The 16,933-nt window shown below is 45.9% G+C and overlaps 2 protein-coding genes across 5 annotated transcripts; both read right to left on the bottom strand.

Moving 5' to 3' along the window:
• Positions 1-10: 10 nt before the first annotated feature.
• On the bottom strand, positions 11-3,527 carry MALL (mal, T cell differentiation protein like). The gene is made up of 4 exons (XM_053973829.1): positions 2,446-3,527; positions 1,204-1,371; positions 862-990; positions 11-529 (listed from the first exon to the last, which is right to left on the bottom strand). The coding sequence occupies exons 1-4, from the start codon at positions 2,545-2,547 to the stop codon at positions 467-469; spliced, it is 462 nt and encodes a 153-aa protein (XP_053829804.1). The 5' UTR covers positions 2,548-3,527; the 3' UTR covers positions 11-466.
• A 626-nt stretch (positions 3,528-4,153) lies between these two features.
• On the bottom strand, positions 4,154-16,536 carry NPHP1 (nephrocystin 1). Of its 4 annotated transcripts, none has more exons than XM_053973816.1 (20): positions 16,038-16,529; positions 15,839-15,903; positions 15,074-15,134; positions 14,520-14,656; positions 13,988-14,183; positions 13,702-13,803; positions 13,123-13,214; positions 12,963-13,002; positions 12,601-12,685; positions 11,944-12,038; positions 11,523-11,651; positions 10,633-10,707; positions 10,250-10,360; positions 9,239-9,321; positions 8,248-8,324; positions 7,873-7,969; positions 7,591-7,763; positions 6,287-6,360; positions 5,964-6,008; positions 4,154-4,566 (listed from the first exon to the last, which is right to left on the bottom strand). In XM_053973816.1, exons 1-20 carry the CDS (start codon positions 16,230-16,232, stop codon positions 4,288-4,290), a joined length of 2,211 nt encoding a protein of 736 aa, XP_053829791.1. In that variant the 5' UTR covers positions 16,233-16,529; the 3' UTR covers positions 4,154-4,287. The 4 variants fall into 4 exon arrangements, with proteins under 4 accessions (XP_053829791.1, XP_053829792.1, XP_053829793.1 ...); XM_053973817.1 differs by having other exon boundaries at positions 7,651-7,763; positions 16,038-16,520; XM_053973818.1 differs by lacking the exon at positions 13,702-13,803 and having other exon boundaries at positions 16,038-16,535.
• Between the last annotated feature and the right edge of the window lie 397 nt (positions 16,537-16,933).

The raw sequence follows: 16,933 nt of genomic DNA on the forward strand, positions 1-16,933 counted from the left end.
AGTAGTCAAAATCTGTCCATTGACACTTTATTCCAAATATAGCATTTACTAAATGAAACCATCTGAAAGTCAAGGAACATTGTATCATTGTTATGAACTTGTGTTGGGGAGGGATGGAGCTGAACCAAAGAAAGGTAAATTACATAAGGAAGGAGATTGTTTGCTGAAGGAACAGTGATTTTTTTTTTTTTCCCCTCTTCCCATGGTTGTCAATATTTGGCAGAATGTCGATATTGGAGGCTTGGGGCCTGCACCTGGTCCCTCCCCTTGCAAGTCCCTCCCCCAGGCAAGGCAAGAAATGTCCCACAGGCAAACCAACGTGTGCCAGCAAAATTCCTCCTGTGATGAAGTGCAAAAGGACTTGCTGTTCCTGAGGCCTGGTGACAGGGCTGGGGCAGAGACACCTTGGGACTGTCACACTGGGAAAGCCCTCATCCTGAAAAGATGAATCTGGGTGCTGCCAGGATCACTGGTAGTAGATGCTGAAGGCGTGGAGGATGTACAGGAAAGTCGTGAGGAAGGCAAAGAACTGCATGAGAAGAAGAAGAGGAAGGGTCAGCTGGCAGAGTCAAACCCCATCTCCTCCCAGTGCTCTTGGCATGGGGAAGCCTCCCAGCATAGAGCTCCCTCCAGCCTCAAAGGAGAGGCAAAGCCTCAGCTTTTCCCAGCATCCAGCCATGTCAGGCTGTCTATGAACTGGTGGACCCTGAGAAGACAATGCTAGCTGCACGACCCACAGAGCTGAGGAGCTGAAGCTCTGCTCAGTTGGCACTGTGGGGCTTGGGGTGGCTCTGCTGTGGCTTTAGCCATTGCCCTTCCAAGGGTAACTGTGTGTCCTGCAGCCCAGCAGGGTGAACTCACCGATGCAGCGCTGTTGAGTTGGTAGTTGAGTGGCACATTGACGCCGAACTCAGAGTTGATGGTCGCATTGGCCTGCAGGACAGCGGCGCTCATGTACAGAATAGCTGTGGTGCCATGGTACAAACTGTCCTGCAAAACAAGGTACTTGTGAGTGCCCCAAAGGGGGACAGGTGCCTGGATAGGCCTGGGACCAAACCCTCCCAGGCAATGGTTTCACAGCAGAGCTCCCCTGGACTTTCCAGTCGAGGTAAAAGGAAGAAAGGGTTGGTGGGTCACCAGCCATGGTGGTCCTGCGCCCACATTGCTGCTGCCAACATCTCCCATGTTCCATCCCCTCCTTACCAGCACTTTCCAGTTCTCGCTGTTCCTGTGGAAGCCGAGGAGGTAGCTTAAGAGGAGCAGCAGGGAGATGAGGCAGGAGGTGAGAGACACGTACATCACCCATCCCTGCAGCAACGGCAAGGAGACGGAGGTAGCAGCAACAAGGATCCACACCCAGGTCCCGCAGAGCTGCCAGGGACAATCAAGCGCCTCTGATGAGTGTGAGATGAGGAAAAGCTCTTTTCCTCCCCAGTTCCCTCCTCGCTTCCCTCCCGGGCCGACCACAGCAGCCAGCGGAACCCCTGCATCTTTCCCTTGCTGGGAAAGCAAGGTGCTCTGGGAAACAAGCAAGCAAGTTGGCACCGGTTTCCCTGAAAACTCATGGGAAATGAGTGTTCACACAAAAGGGAAGGGTTTGCTGCCGCCTTCCACACAAGGAAATGTCTCACCCCGAGAGATTTGGTGGAGAAGCCAGAAAATGTGCTTTTATCTGGGAAAAGTGAGCAGTTGCCTCAACCCAGCCCTGCCCGCTCGTTAATCTCCGGGGCTTGGAATCACAGCACAAGCAAGTCTCCTCTCAGCTCCATGCACCAGCCTGGAGCGATCCACCCAAAATACTTACTGATTACAAAAAGCCAACGGAGTTATCGGGATGAGCCTGTGCCACCCTGTGCCATCCCAGCTGTGGTGGGTGAAACCCCTGGAATTGCAGCAGGGAGCTGAGCCCGCCACCACGGGCAGGGATTGTGCCTGTAGAGCACAGGGTGTGTGGGTTGCCAGCCCCATGCACCATGACAAAGTACACCAGCTGCAACCTTGGCCAGTCCCACTGGATGCCCTCTGGACCCAGAAGCAATTGAAAGAATCATGGAATGTCATCACACATTACCAGACGCCCAATTGCCTTCAACCCCTGGAACTACTTGATACAGAGAGCAAAATTCCCTTGATTTTCAAGCCATTTCTACAAGTTAACGAGAGCTGCTTCATGATAACAAGAGCTGCTAGTCTGCCCTGGACAAGCCAGCAGCTCTTCGGCCTCTCCCAGCCCCACGGCAGCCAGTGACCCTCACAGAGGCTGTGATGGAGCTGAATGTATCTTGTCCTTAAGCTGTTCCTAAAAAATCCATCAGGAATAGTTTGTGCATTCAGCATAAGCTCCAAGACAAGATGTCACTTCCCAGTAACGATGCCTTCAGGATGGTTTCAGGGGATTTTAGCCAGCAGTGAGTTCCATGAGGCAGCAGAGCGAGGCATACTCACGATCTCCGGCAGGATGAATGCATAGGGGATGGTTTTGAAGACGGCGGGTCCGGAGGGCAGGGCGGGCAGCGTGGAGGCTGCAGAGGGACCCACCGAGGCCATCTCTCCTCCGCTGACACCACTCCGCTCGGCTCCGCTGGCGCTTGCCTGCCCCGTGCCGCTCCTGTGCGGGATTTAAGGGACACGCCCGCAGGACGTAAGCATAGGAACAGGCCTGGGCTGGCAGCACGCCACTGCCTGAGCCCGACGAGCCCCCGGCACCGCCCGAGACTGCGGCGGCTTTGTGCATCCCACTGCCAGCCGGGATGGGACAGAGCGGGACACCGGCCCCACCACGCACGAATGCAAGGTCATTAACTGGAGGGGGAAGGAAAAAAACCTTCCTACACCTTGCCGGAACAGAAATGTTTCCTGCAAACAGTTCTCTTGGCACGCTTCCAATCCTGAAATATTTTTGCTTCCACTGTTGTTGCCTCCTCCCCTTTCTGTTCAGGTTTCTGCTCCACGGTCATGTCAGACCCCTCCACACCCTTCAGGCACATCCAACCTTCAGAAACTAGCAAGTAAATTTTACAAACACACCAGAAGGGTTTGGCAGTGTGCTCCCAAAGTGCCCAGTAAGGTTTGAAGGGGAGCAACAGGAATTTCTGCCTCCTGGCAAATGCAGTTTGGATTCGGCAAGCACTTGCTGTCTCATCCAGTGCACTCTGCCTGGCCCCGGAACTCCCAGAAAAGGGGTGGGATGAAAGGCTAGGGGTGGCACTTCTGCCTGGTGGCCCAGAGAGGACAGAATGAACCCATTAACCCGGGCAATGGGCTACAGCAGGAGGAAGACACTGTCCCAATGAGTTATCCCAGCTCTGCTAGGCAAGACAGGTGATGCCCCAGGAATTCGGCTTCTATGCCAAGCTCTTGCACAACACAGAGCAAAGATCAAATCCATGTCTCCGAGCACTTCCTAGGCTAGGGGAAGTGTTCTGTGGTATTTCTGGAGGCTTCAGTTTACAAATACTCCAGTGGGAGCTGGTTTTGGCTCCATGCAGTGGAGGTTTTCAAAAATCTTTCAAATCTTGCCAGACAAAACTGAGCCTGGCCTGGGCTTAAATCCAGGTGTGATTCGGTGGCAATGTCCCCATCACCCTGCAGGAAGCATCCAGATGCTCCAGCACTAAAGAGAAAGTGGATTGATCACTTCCCCCTGGGAATGGGCAGGACACAGAGCCTGTGGTCACAAGGCGCTCAGGGGTCAGCAGAGGAAATAATCCTGGGGAAACAGCATTCCCAGGATTCCCACCAGCTGCTATTTGTGTTGGGTCAGGCACATTCCTGGGAGTAACCCAGCCTTCTCCTGAGTGGGGAAGAAGAACAGGCAAACAGTCTAAAAATGGAGCAACCTGCTGATCACTGGTTGGACAAGAGAGGATTCTTCCCCTAAGCTGGCTGCCCTTGTTCAGCAGCATTCTTAAAGATCACTGCTCTTTCCCTTCCCTGCTCCCAGGCTGTTGGGGGACTGGGACAAAGAGCCTTTTGTTCACACTGATTAAAATAACACTGGAAATTAATTGGAAGCTGCACGAGAGGAGAAAAGGGCTACCTCAGCTTTGGCAAAATATAATACCTGACATGGCTACAACAGGTAGTAACAGGCAACCAGAGCCTTGCTTAATGCTGCAAAGTTAAAAATTTAAAATACAATTTCCAGTAGATAAACAGATAAAATAATTTTAATCTCTCTCAAAATCTTAATTGTGCTAAAATATCCATTACAATTCAGCTCCTACACAATCTCTTTGGTAAGAATTTAATTTTATTGTTACCACGTTCTTAGAGAGCCTGAATTGTTCATTCTCCAGGATTCTTTCCCCTCACTTCTCCTAAGAAATCATAGGCCAGCTCTGAGATGTCAAAGGCTTTGTGGGTGTTTTCTGATGACAGCAGGTACTCCAGTGCACCATCCTTCTCCCGGCTCCTTTTCAGGAAGTCATGGATCACCTTCCAGCGAGACAATTCCACCTCTTCCTCAGCCCATCTGTAGCTGGGGAGGTACGTGGAGCAGAGCAGAGGGAACACAGAGTCGTGGTACACTAGGACAAATGCAGACTTCAGGAATTCTTGATCTCTCTGCAGAGAAGAGTGTTTGAAAATACTTCAGTTCAAACATGTGATGTTGCCAAGCACTTTTCCAAAGTATCGTACATGGGGAAAAAATCCAAACAACTCACTCCCAGTTCCCAGGAAAACAACACAAAGAGATCTGACCTTCCTAAACACACATCAGTTATCTCGGATAAGCCTCCAGCATATCCACAAACGTGCGCCCTGAACTCTGCCAGCCTTCCCACAAACTACAGGCACTGAGAGCCCTTTGCTGTGGGGTATTGATATTTCTTAAAAGCAGTGCCCTGGAAGCCTAAACTCCTCTAATTTCCTTGCTGTCCTAGGTGGAGCATGGCTCCAATCCCACTCCTTGGAGCCAGAGATGATGTTGCCCTTGGGCACTGTTTCCCACTCTTTGTGCATGGTGTGACCTGTGTGCTCCCCTGTAAAGATCAGTCTAGAAAACCCAGAGACAAAGGATCAGCCTGTTCAATTATCAAACACATGGGAAAAATCCAAGTCCAGAGTGTCCCAGCCCCAGGAGTGCTGTGCCTGGCAGGGAGCATTTCACAGCTCAGCCTCACGGAACCGTGTGAGGGGTGAGCATTCAGCAGGCAGCAATCCTCCCACGGGAGTGGCACATGCCAGTCAGGTAGAACTGGATGGTTCTGGGATCCCAGGGAGTTGCCAATTCCATGAGCAGATCTGCTCTCCTTTTGGATGAACTGCCCTGAAAAAGCTGCTCTGACTCAGCAGGTGTTTGTTCTATGTAAACAGGGAGCCATCCTTGTGCATCAATTCATGAGCATGTACAGGGAATGAAATATCCCACTGCTGCTTCCAGGAAATCCAGGATTGAGAGCCAATGGCTTTCTCATTCAGTTTCCTGCTGCTGCTCTCTGTCCAGGGGACAGGACGTAGGACAAGGTATGGGTGAGCCCGGGGACATCCATGTCTATTCTCCAGCTGTCTACGTGCCAAAACGTGGGATTACAACTCTCTGGGGTAGGGAGATCTGAGGAATTTAGGGGGCCTTTTCCTAGGCAGATTGTGGAAGGACTGAAGCTCAGAGTTTGGAGGAGGGAAGATGATTTTGTGGGCATACACAGCCCCCTTTTGTATCCATGGAAAGCTTTTACCAGCCGACTGTTGGAAGCACATCTTGACAGGGAGCCACTCTGGGTACCAACCTGTAACAGGTTCCCCCCTAACAACACTGAAATAAAAAGTTAGAAATTTCCTCCTGCTCCTGGTTTACTGTTATAAATCTGGGTGAGAAATATTAAGAACTTCATTTACATATCTCTATTTTCTAAACAGATGTATGGTGAGAGGAAAAGCTAAGCAGCAATTGCAGTTGCAGGGAGCAGCTAGTTAGAATTACCCTGAATATATGGAAAGAAAAACCTGTAGTCTGTTACCTTCTCAATTCTCTTCAATGTTCTTTCTTTGTCTGCCCAGGCACTCTGAAATGAAACGTACAATCAGAGCAAGGCTGAAGAACTTTGTATTCTCCCAGGACAAAAAAAAAAAAAAAAAAAAAAAAAAAAAAAAAAAAAAAAACCCAAACCAAACCAAACCAAACAAAAAAAACCCAACCAACCAACCAACCAACCAAAAAAAAAAAAAACAAAAAACCCAAACAAACAAACAAAACACAAAAAAAACCAAACCAAAACAAACAAACAAACAAAAAAAAACAAACCCTCAAATTTTGCCTGGAAATCCTGACAAGGTAACATACCCGAAGTGCATCCATCAGGTCTGGCTGATCCAGGAGTTGAGGGAAAGTTGCTAGAACAGGATTACAGATTAAGTCTGAAACGAAAACAAACACATTCAAGGCTAAGGAAGAATCAGTTTTCAAAATATTGGCACATTCAGTTATTCAGCAAGCACATCCTCTCCTGTCAGATTATTCCAAAGGGGAAATGATCTGTGACAGTTCTTCAGAGCAGGGAAGGTAGGAGAATTCCCTAAAAACTGTTCTGACTGCAGCCAGTTCTCAGTGGCTGAGAGACAGTTAAACCAGGAGAGGAGACACACAAACCCCAGTGCTGTTTATTGGGAATGCCAGCAAACACGAGCCCTTCCCGATTTACCTGCCAGAGATGTTTTCCCTCATTTCTGCACCTGTCTTTTTTATACACACCTGCAATTGTGCTGCTTAGTTTGGATGTTATGGATAAACACACTTGGGTTCTACCTCACCCTGGCACGCCTGGTGTGGCATTTATGAGAACCAGGAGCCAAGTGCACAGTGAATTTTCCCAATGGAGCACATATTCCACTGCACAGGAGTCCTGGTGCTTTTTGGGTCACTTCCATGAGATATCACTCTGCTCTTGTGATTATTTTAATTAATGAGACTGTGGGTAAGATTCTAAGTGATGGAGAGCAGGATTTTGGCTGAAGTGTTTTCTTTGTTGTGTGATTTCAAATATTGAATGTACACTTATTCCTTCACCTTGAAGCTGATGGTAAGTTTGGTAAACATGAAGCATTTACTAATGCTCAAACATTTTGGGGAAGAGAGACAGACTGATGACTTCTGGGAAGTAGAAGAGACATTTTCAATTGTCTATTCCTAAAGCGATGGTGGATTTTGAAATACCAAAAATCTTAGAAAAATTTAGAAATCTTCTTTAGTTGCACAGCTACCAGAACAACTCCTGGGATAAAGTCTTTCAATGACTTCATATGAAGTTTGAATCCAAAGGGATGCAATTTAACTCCAGGAGAGGTTGTCAGCCTGATCTACTGTCTTAAATTAAGAAGATCAAATCAGGTAAGTGTGGCAGTTCTCACCTATATAAATTCATACATAGTACAGTTAAGAAATTTAATTTTTCTTTATTTCAAGTTGGTTTTAAAATGGAGAAGGCTATAAACTATCATTAGTTCTGCTGAATAATCAGGGCAAGACACTGAGTTCTAAATCCAGAATTCTCCAACTTCTATCTCTCCCTAATGTCAGTAAGTAAATAATGATTAAAAACTAAAAAAAAAGGAGGATAACTTAGCCTGAGTGCCAAAAACATCTCTTACCAAAGGGAGACCTGGCAGGAGTCATTCCCCGGACGAGCCTGATCTTCCTCCAGTGCTCACCTGTGCTTTGCATGCTCATCCTGTCCTTCAGGAGGGCATCTCCAAGGATTTGCCGATAAAACACCAGGAGATGGATGTAGCACATGCCTCCAACTAATGTTTCAGGGAGAAAACTGTTGGGAAAATAAGGGATAGCAGTTGAGGTGTTCATTGCAAACACTGCAGATTTCTCTAGGTTATCTCAAATCCTTTTTTTCATTTTATGGAAGCACAAGGACTCACTTCAGGATGTCTTTTGAGTGCACACTTGGTGACTTCACTTTCACCAGAAGCACAGGCTGCTTCCTGAGGCTCATAAACTGCTGAAAAACCCCAGAGCCTGCTGCAGGAATAGACAGCCCAGATTCAAACAATCAGTTTGAAACAACAGTAATAATTATATTACAAAAATGGGCATTTCAGTGGGTTGAGAACTCTTTCGAGTTTAGTTAGCCTGGTAGCACCCAGCTCCCCACAGCCAAGGCAAAAGCAGATAAATAATGAAATACATGCAAAAACAGAACACACAAACCCAAACCAGGCTGTGGGGACTGTTGTGAAGGAGATGCAGCATTAATCACATTATTATGTTTATATTATATTGAAAAGAAACCACACCTCTCCTTGATATTGATGGGTCAACCTCAATGCCTTTCTCATAGGGAGTTCCACCACTCAGGACCAGCTCATACATTCTGTCAATAAAGATAAATTTGAAGCCTGTATGATACTGGGAATTCAACTATTTTTGGAATTTAATTGTACTGGGAGGTCAATTTTAAAAGCCATTAGCAACATTCTTTCTTTTCCAGAGCCCAAATATTTTTCTTGTATGGAATTTAGCAATTGTTTCACTAAAATGGTTTTGAGGAATCACCATTTCAACAATTAAAATCTTCTATATTTAAAATTTGTTAAAGAATAATGTAACTCCAGTTCTGCCAAGAGTAAGTCACTGCTAAAACAAGCATGAAATTTAATCTGTAATACCATGCTTACTTAATGAAATAGTAGAACAATATTTTTAAAATATAAATAATAATAATAAATGAGACTTAGAAGAGATTTAGAGACTTCTAGAACAGTAGAGGTGTCCTGTGGATATTTGTTTTTGAGCTGTAACCCAGATAAATTCAGAATACATATACATAATATATATATACGTCTACCAATATTTGGTAAAAACCACGTCTTGAAAGTCTGAGTTTCAATGAATTATTTCTGTCAATAAACAGAAATTATTTCTGTCAATAAACAGGAAGTTTTCCTACATTTAATAAAATAAAAATATACACACTTTATTATTCTTTCAGATGACTGGATGCACTAATCAAAAATCAGCTGCAAAATATAATTTACAATCCAAGAGCAGTGAGAGATTAATTCACAACAACTCCTACCTGACTCCAGGTCTTGGGAACCAGTCTCCTAATTTTCACATGGGAAAGGGAAAATGTGGCAAAGAGCCAGAATCATAAAGGACTTGTCTGGATGCCCCCTGACCCAGCAGTGTCTAAGTATGAAAGATGAGCTTAACTCTCAGTCTAAAACAGATGTATATACATCTATGTGTAAATATAGGGAGAGCAGGAAAAGGCAACAAACTCACTTGGAAGGAACAGGAATCCCACTGGAAGTGAAAAGCTTCAGAAAGGTCCAGCCACAGCTCAGCTCTCCTCTTTCACCTGTTGACTAGAAAAAAAGAGAAATGTAAATTATTTGAGCAGCTGACCTAGAATGAGCGAACTGAACCACAATTAGTAACAGTAACCACATGAAAATTGTTGTAGTTATCCCCTTTTCCTCTTCCACCCTTGTGTGTTTAAAAATCACAATCTGCCTTCTCTGAGGGTAGTTTTTCTGGCTTTACCATCTATTGTCTTACTACATGTTGTACTTTCCAGCAGCATATCCCAGATGGACAGGCTCTATCTGTGTAAACTGGAGCTGGAAACCACTGTCCATGCTGCTGAAACAGTTAAAACTTTAGTTTTCCAACTGTACAGGACATTAATCTGAAATAAATCACAGAGATGGAAAACTGCAGGAGTGATCCCATGCCATGGGATCTTTGGCACAAGTTATTTCAGTGTTGGTACAGGGACACTCATGTCCATGAGTCAGACGGATTTTTATTCTCTAATTAGGGATATTCTCCCATCAGAGAATCCCAGAATGGTTTGAGTTGGAAGGGATTTTAAAGATAATCTCGTTCCACCCTTGCCACAGGCAGAGATATCTTCCACCACGCCAGGTTGCTCCAAGCCCTGTCCAACCTGGCCTTGGACACTTCCAGGGATCCAGAGGCAGCCACAGCTTCTCTGGGAACCTGTGCCAGGGCCTTCCCACCCTCACATAGAAGAATTCCTTCCCAATACCCCATCCATCCCTGCCCTCTGATAGTGGGAAGTCATTCCCCCTTGTCCTATCACTACATTGTGAGAGAGCTTGTGAAAAGTCTCTCTCCATCTTTCCTGTAGGCTCCTTCCAGATAATCCTATTCTATAATCCTGTTCTCTAATGAGGGATATTCTCTAGTCGTATTCTCTAACTGGGAACAGCTGGTTCCCTTTATAAACCTACCCTTGGAGCGATTTCCACTGCACCTCCCCACACTCACATTGCACTTGTACGTGATGCCAAGCTCAAACAATATCCCAGTGTCTGAAGATAGGGAGTTGCACCTGACAAAAGAGTCACCATCAAGCAAGCTGGGTAAGATGCCCATCACCTGATACAGAGAGAAGGAGGAAAAAAAAAAAGTTAATGTATCTATAAAAAACAAAAAAAAATCTTTTGAATTTTTAAAGGCCATCAAGCACATCCCCCACTCAACACAAGATCTCAGACCCAATACCACTGGATATAAAAATGAGAGAACAAATTCCAGTCAAAATCTTGCTCTCCTTTTTGTCTTTCCATGGAGCACAGCTGTGCCACCAAGGAACACTTTAGTGACACTGAAGGAAGAAGCTTTAAACAGCCAGGGGCTGTGTCACCTACCCTTGGAGAAAAGGTCCAAGTTTGAGGATTTTTAGGCAGCCACATGGCTCTCACTGTGTGAATGTTACTCAGCACCTAAAGTGGGGAAAAAAGCTAAGGCAAGTTTTTCTGGAAAGCCCTGCTGCTTTCAGAAAATGCAGGGTTATCCCAGATGGATCCAACAATGCACACAACAAAGACAACTGGAAGAAAACTGCTGGATAATCAGGGTTATATTTTCACAAAAAGCTGCTCTGCACACACACAAAGGAACAGAGGATCAAGGGCACATGGAGGAATCTGACCCTGACCCAGCTGCTCCCAGGGCCATCCCAGGAGACAGATCAGCCCAGGAAACACTCATTGCAAGGAACACAAAGGAGCCAGGAGGCACAATGGCAGGTGGGGGACCCAAAATTAGGGACTCAGAGAAATGGAGCTCCCGCCCCAGCCCCTCCCAGGGCCACCCAGTACAGCCCTGAGCCCCAAGGGCCAGGTGTGACTGTCACTCTGAGTCAGGAGCAGCTCCCTGGCTCACCTCACACTGCTGAGGGACATTTTGGGGCTGCACCTGATTTACCATGACAGGAAAGCAGAGAGGGAGAAACCAAAGGCAGATAAAGGGAGGGGTCAAGTGCCTCGTGGAGTACCAAGGGTGGGAAGCAGGGCCGAGTCTGCTTGCCTGGCCATGCCCAGTGCTCATCAATGCAGTCTGGCCTGTTTCATCATTAAAGTTCCATTCTTCTGGGTGAGTGAGCTCAAATCAGACTCATCTGAGCATAAACTAAGCAGCTTGGGAGGCAGACTGTGTGTGTGTCTCTGAGTAAGACAGAGAGGAATCAGAATCTGAAGGATCCTGTAAGTTCCAAACCTCCTGCAGTCCATTTTTGGGAAGCAGACACGTTCCTTACCCGGCTGCCATCGAAGAGGCAGAGCCGGACATGGTGGCTGAGGACCCGCACACCGGTTCCAGGCAGAGGGATCATCTTGCAGCTGCATAAAGTGACAATCAGGGACACTCTGGTCGGTCTAGGATGGATCTGAAATACAGCAGAAGGAGGATTAAACCTACAGGGCCCTCTCCACGTGGTCTCATTTTGTGTTTATGGACCAAGATTATTCTCCCAACCACAAACCCAGTGCAGTGCAGTGGTAGCAGCAGGATTTCTTCACAAGCCTTTAGCTCTGCCCCAGGGGTGTTTTAGTGGGACAGACAGAAGGTCGCAGCAGAAGAAATATTTGCACCAGAAATGGTGCAAATTAAGACATAATCATTAGCCAAAAGGAAAGAAGGCAAATAAAGTTTGTGTCCCCCTTAACAGCAATACTCACAGTATTTCTCTCTGAGTTCCACACCAAGTCTTTAAAAGCCAGCTGGGATGGAGTAAGCTTAGGTTGCAAATAGTAACTTGCTCGAAACTCTTCACCTACAACAACAGTAAATTTAAAAACTCTTCATTTTTCAAATGATCTTTATTGCACCAGAAAGGACAACACCCAAAATTCATGTCCAGTTGAATATTTGACTAAACAAAACTATGAATTATCTGCCATGAGCACTGTCTACTATTTGTGAGCGTTCTGAAGTATTTAATCTCAAAAGCACAATAACTTAATTTTAAAAAGAGATTACACAGCTTTAAACAGAAAGACTAACAGAACATGAGATATCAGACTTTTGAAAAAAAGGGAAGATTAAAATAAAGCAAAAAAAAAAAAAAAAAAGAGTAATAATTTCCTGCAAAGTCAACAGGAATGAACTTCCAAAGAGGAAACTCTTTGAAATCATGAGGAAATTTGACAAGATTTCACATTGATAAATTAAACTTTATGGGAAAAAAATCTTCTATACATGATTTGATGAGTCAAATATAGCCAGTTAGCCAATTAATTAAAATAAAGCAGTATGGATAGAGGTCCAACAGGCTGGTGACCAGGGTAAGAAAGCTACCACAGACACTTGAGAATCTTGCCAGGTGAAATCCCTACCTTCCTCCAAGAGATGGAAAAGCATGGATGGGCGGAATCCTGCAGGAACTGCCCCTGTGGTGGTCAGTACCTCCACAGTGTCATTCTAGTAAAAACAAAGAAAAAAAGGTATTACTATTCCTGCTATTTAACAGCAAATTTCATCCTAATTTACAGCTCTGTTTAAGACCAGAAACTCGAGATATGTCACCTCTTCTGAAGCATTTTTGTGGCATTTCTTGCTACCAAAAACTCCCAAAAGACAGATGTTAATTAAAAACAATGGTCTTTGATATGAGACGCAGTGTTTGGGAAAAGGCACAGCTTGTTTACAAAATAATGAAGACTATGGCAGGTGAAGCTGCACTCTAAGGGCCACCTACCTCTATGATGGCTCGGACAGCACTCCAGTGGGAATCTGTTCTGGAAGAAAATAGAGGGATTTATAGTAAATCCTCATGTGAACAAAAATTTAACCACCAAATATTGCTCTGTTTCCAAATAGCAGCAGCTTCACAACCATATCTGAGACAATCCATTTACCTTCTTTTAATTTCAGTTCCATCCGCTGTTTCATCCACCACTTCTGTGTGTTCTTCTGACTCCTCCTGGCTTTCTTCCTCTTCCTTAGGAACCTGGAATTCACATTTAAAATGGCAAAAGGCTTGATTTCTTCCTAGTTCTGTTCTTAAAAATGCCTTCTCCAACCACAGCCCATATTAATATAAGTTTAAAATAAATTAAGTAAGTTTAGAAGAAGAGATTTTCTCTCTGTGATGCAGAAAATTGTCACATGTTTCCACAGACTCCCATTTCAGATTAATTATTAAAACCCCATATCAATCCACAGCAGCTTGGAGTCTTCAGAGTTGACCTTTAAGTGACAAAGATTCTGACTTTGATATTCAAGAAACTTCTCTGCCACAACTTCACAAGGCACAGAAATGCTGCTTTTGATGGATATCTCCAGTGCCATGGACAAAAACATGGAGTTATTTCCAAGTAACTGACTTTATTTCCAAACACTACACTGCATTGCAACCCATTTTGTGCAGATATATGATAATTAATCTATATAAAAGAGCAGAGGTGAGATTAGGACAGAGGTTGCAGCACACCAACCGCAAGGTATGTCCTGGGAACAAGGCCTCTCTCTCCCTTGGAATTTTCAGCTACCCACCAGCCATCTGCCTTCTTGTTGTGTATGAGCAGGATTTCACCTTTCTTTGGCATTGGAGGACAAGACAGAGACAAAAAAACAAGCAAATATTTAAATGAAAAAGGACCTAACTCCAATTTCTCCCCAAATCCCACAACTGGCTGAATCCCAAAAGCATAGGATTTCATTATAGTTACTGCTTAACTCAGAGTGATCTGTAGTAAAAACCCTTTACAGAGAGGTATTTACTAGAAATGTGAGATCCCCTTCCTGCTGGGCATCAAAGTTCCCGACAGCAACACATTCTCTAACATCTGGATCATCCAACAACTTCTCCTCATCTTCTTCTTCTTCAGTGTCTTCTTCCTCACTTTCTTCATCTTCACTCTCCTCCTCTTCTTCATTTCCCTCTTCTGCATGAGGGCCTTTCTGGTGTTCCTCACCCCTACCCAAAACAAATCAAACTATTTTTTAGTATGATTCCCACCAAACTTTTTGAAATTATGTCAAGCCTCTGCAAGGACATTATTCAGATACAGCATTTTCATTCCTCTTTTTTGCTCTCTGTCCTGAAGAAACTCCTCCAAACCTTATATTGCAGCCATTATCCAGCACTCTGAGAAAATCCTAGCAAGTCATAAATTACTTCTCTCCTGAGCACTTCTTTTTTTATCCTTCTGTTATTTTTCAGCTAATTAAGGGGGTGAGATAATGGTTTTTTAAGGTCCATTCCAGCCATCCTTTAAAAAACCAGTTGCAATTGTATCTTTAAGCTACTCACCCTGGATAATTCTTTGTCACATTATCCTGATCCAAGACAAGAAGGAGTTTCTGCAGCTGCTGGGAGAGTCTTAGCAACAGCTTTTCTTCCTCTTCCTTCCTCTGGCTGTAATTCCCCACTGGCGCAGGCTCATCAGACTGACAGAGAACCCAACAAATGGGTTGAATCAAAGAAGAATCAAAGTTCCCCAATAAATTGCTCAAATAATCAATGTTCCTCTATAAATTAAGTTTTCCAGACATGCCTTACAAGTTTTTTCCTTCCTGGGCTACTGTCACTCCCTCTTTAGTGACAATTTTCTTACCCTTTCACTCTGCCAAGGTGAAATTCTCTGTTAAGTTTTCACCTGGGACTTGGACAAAATAAAGCATTAAAATGAGTCTTAAATTATATAAATGGATATAAAAAATATGAATTAGAGAGATGACAAGCAGAGATTGTGCAGTGCTAGGCACTGCTCTTGTCCTGAGGCATCTAAAATGGAACACTGATTTTCTTTAAACACTTTCCATGCTGAATTTTGGAGAAAACCACGAATTAATCTCCATACTTACTTTTTTCAAACCACGGAGAGCGTTTGTGTTCTCTTCCACCAATTCCTTCAGCTGTGTACATCTGCATTGAAAGCAAGACAAGCAGGTGGTATTTTCTTAAAATTCTGACCCAAACCATACCTGCTGACTGAAAGGCGTCATTTTAGGTGCTGTGTGTCCTTTCAGGTTGAGAATTCCAAGCCCAAACAGCAGCATTTGATGGAATCCCAGAATAGCTGGGACTGGAATGGACCTCAGGAGCTCATCCAGTCCAACCCCACTGCTCAGGCAGGATCACCCTGAGTAGGAGGTCACCAGGATCCTGAGTAGGTGACACAGGAATGCATCCAGGGGGGTTTGGGATGTCTCCAGAGAGAGAGACTCCACACCCTCCCCAGACAGCTCTTCCAGTTTTCTGCCACCCTCATGTTGAAGTGGATCTTGTGTTTTAATTTATGGCCATTGCTCCTCCATCCTGTTGCTGGGCACCACCAGAAAGAACCTGGCACCATCCCCTTGGCACCTGCCTTGGAGATATTTATATGGATTGGTGAGAGCCCCCCTCAGTCTTCCCTTCTCCAGACTGTCCTCAGCCCCAGAGGGCTGGGAAAGGGCCAGCCTGGAAAACAGGAGAGGGAAGGGGCAGGGAGAAAGCTGTACAATTAGAAGAGAAAAGGCATGGAGGGAATGAACACTGCTGAGGGTACGTGAGGGGACGGTGAGAGCAGCGCCCGGGCGGTGGAATCGAGGGATGGGGCTCGGGATGGGGGTCGGGATCCCCCTCACCTCAGCCGAAGGGCCTCCCGCTGCCCGGGGGCTGCAGCCGCGCTCTCCGCCCTCAGCGCCTCCACCTGCAACAGGGGACGGGGCGGTCAGGGGCCGGGGTGGGGCGAGACACCCGGTATGGCACCGGGACCGGCCCCGGTACATCCCCGGGACCGGCCCTGGGACATCCCCGGGACCTGCCCCGGTACAATCCCAGTACCTGCGCCCGCAGCTCCCGGTTCCGGCGCTGCACCCGCTGCAGCGGCCCCCGCGCCCGCCGCTCCGACATCGTCACCGGGCAACGGGACAGCCCCGGCGCCGCCGGATGACGGACCCGGGGCGGGGCCGGCAGCGCTCCGTGCCCCAGACCCGGCCCCGGCCCCGGCAGCCCGGAGCTGTGAAACCTCCCTCGCATCCCCAACAGCCTCGGTGGCGCTTATCTGGGGACAAACGATGTGGCGTTTTATGATCCCAGCCATGGAATCACAGAATAGGTGGGGTTGGAAGGCACCTCTGGAGACCACCCAGTCTGATGGGCAGGATCGTTAACTTTGGGAAAGAGCTCCAAGATCAAGACCAAACCTTAAGGGGCTCTGGGCAGTGCTTTTTCTCCCCCATAGATTTGAGAACTCCGTAATACCTCTGAAAACCGGCAGCCTGCAATGAGTCCCCCAGCGCTCCTTCTCCTGGCATTCTCTAGCAATGGGATGAAGGAATTTGCTACAGCTACCTTCACAATTCCTTATCCAAAGTGTCAGGAGGAATTCTTAATCCTTTATTTCACTTGTTCATTCATTCAGCTGTAATAAAAAGGTCTTTGTTCATCAAAACGAACATTGAAAGAAAATAAGAATTTAAACTGAATAGAGAATTTCAGACTGTGAGAAGAGAAAGAGGAGAAAAAAGGGGGGGGGGCTTGATAAACAACAAGTATTCTGCTTAAGAATTGTGCAAATGCAGCTAGCACAGAAGACTGTGTAACTAACTATATACAAGCTAACTTTTAGGCCAAGGACAACCGGCAAAGAAGATAAGGAGCCTTCATCCCTATGATCACCAAGGGCAGAGAGAAAAAGGCCCCCCTAGCAACCAATTGCACCGGCGCAGAGTACATCG

Source organism: Vidua macroura, chromosome 3 (assembly GCF_024509145.1).
Source record: "Vidua macroura isolate BioBank_ID:100142 chromosome 3, ASM2450914v1, whole genome shotgun sequence".
In the NCBI taxonomy this organism is placed as follows: Eukaryota; Metazoa; Chordata; class Aves; order Passeriformes; family Viduidae; genus Vidua; species Vidua macroura.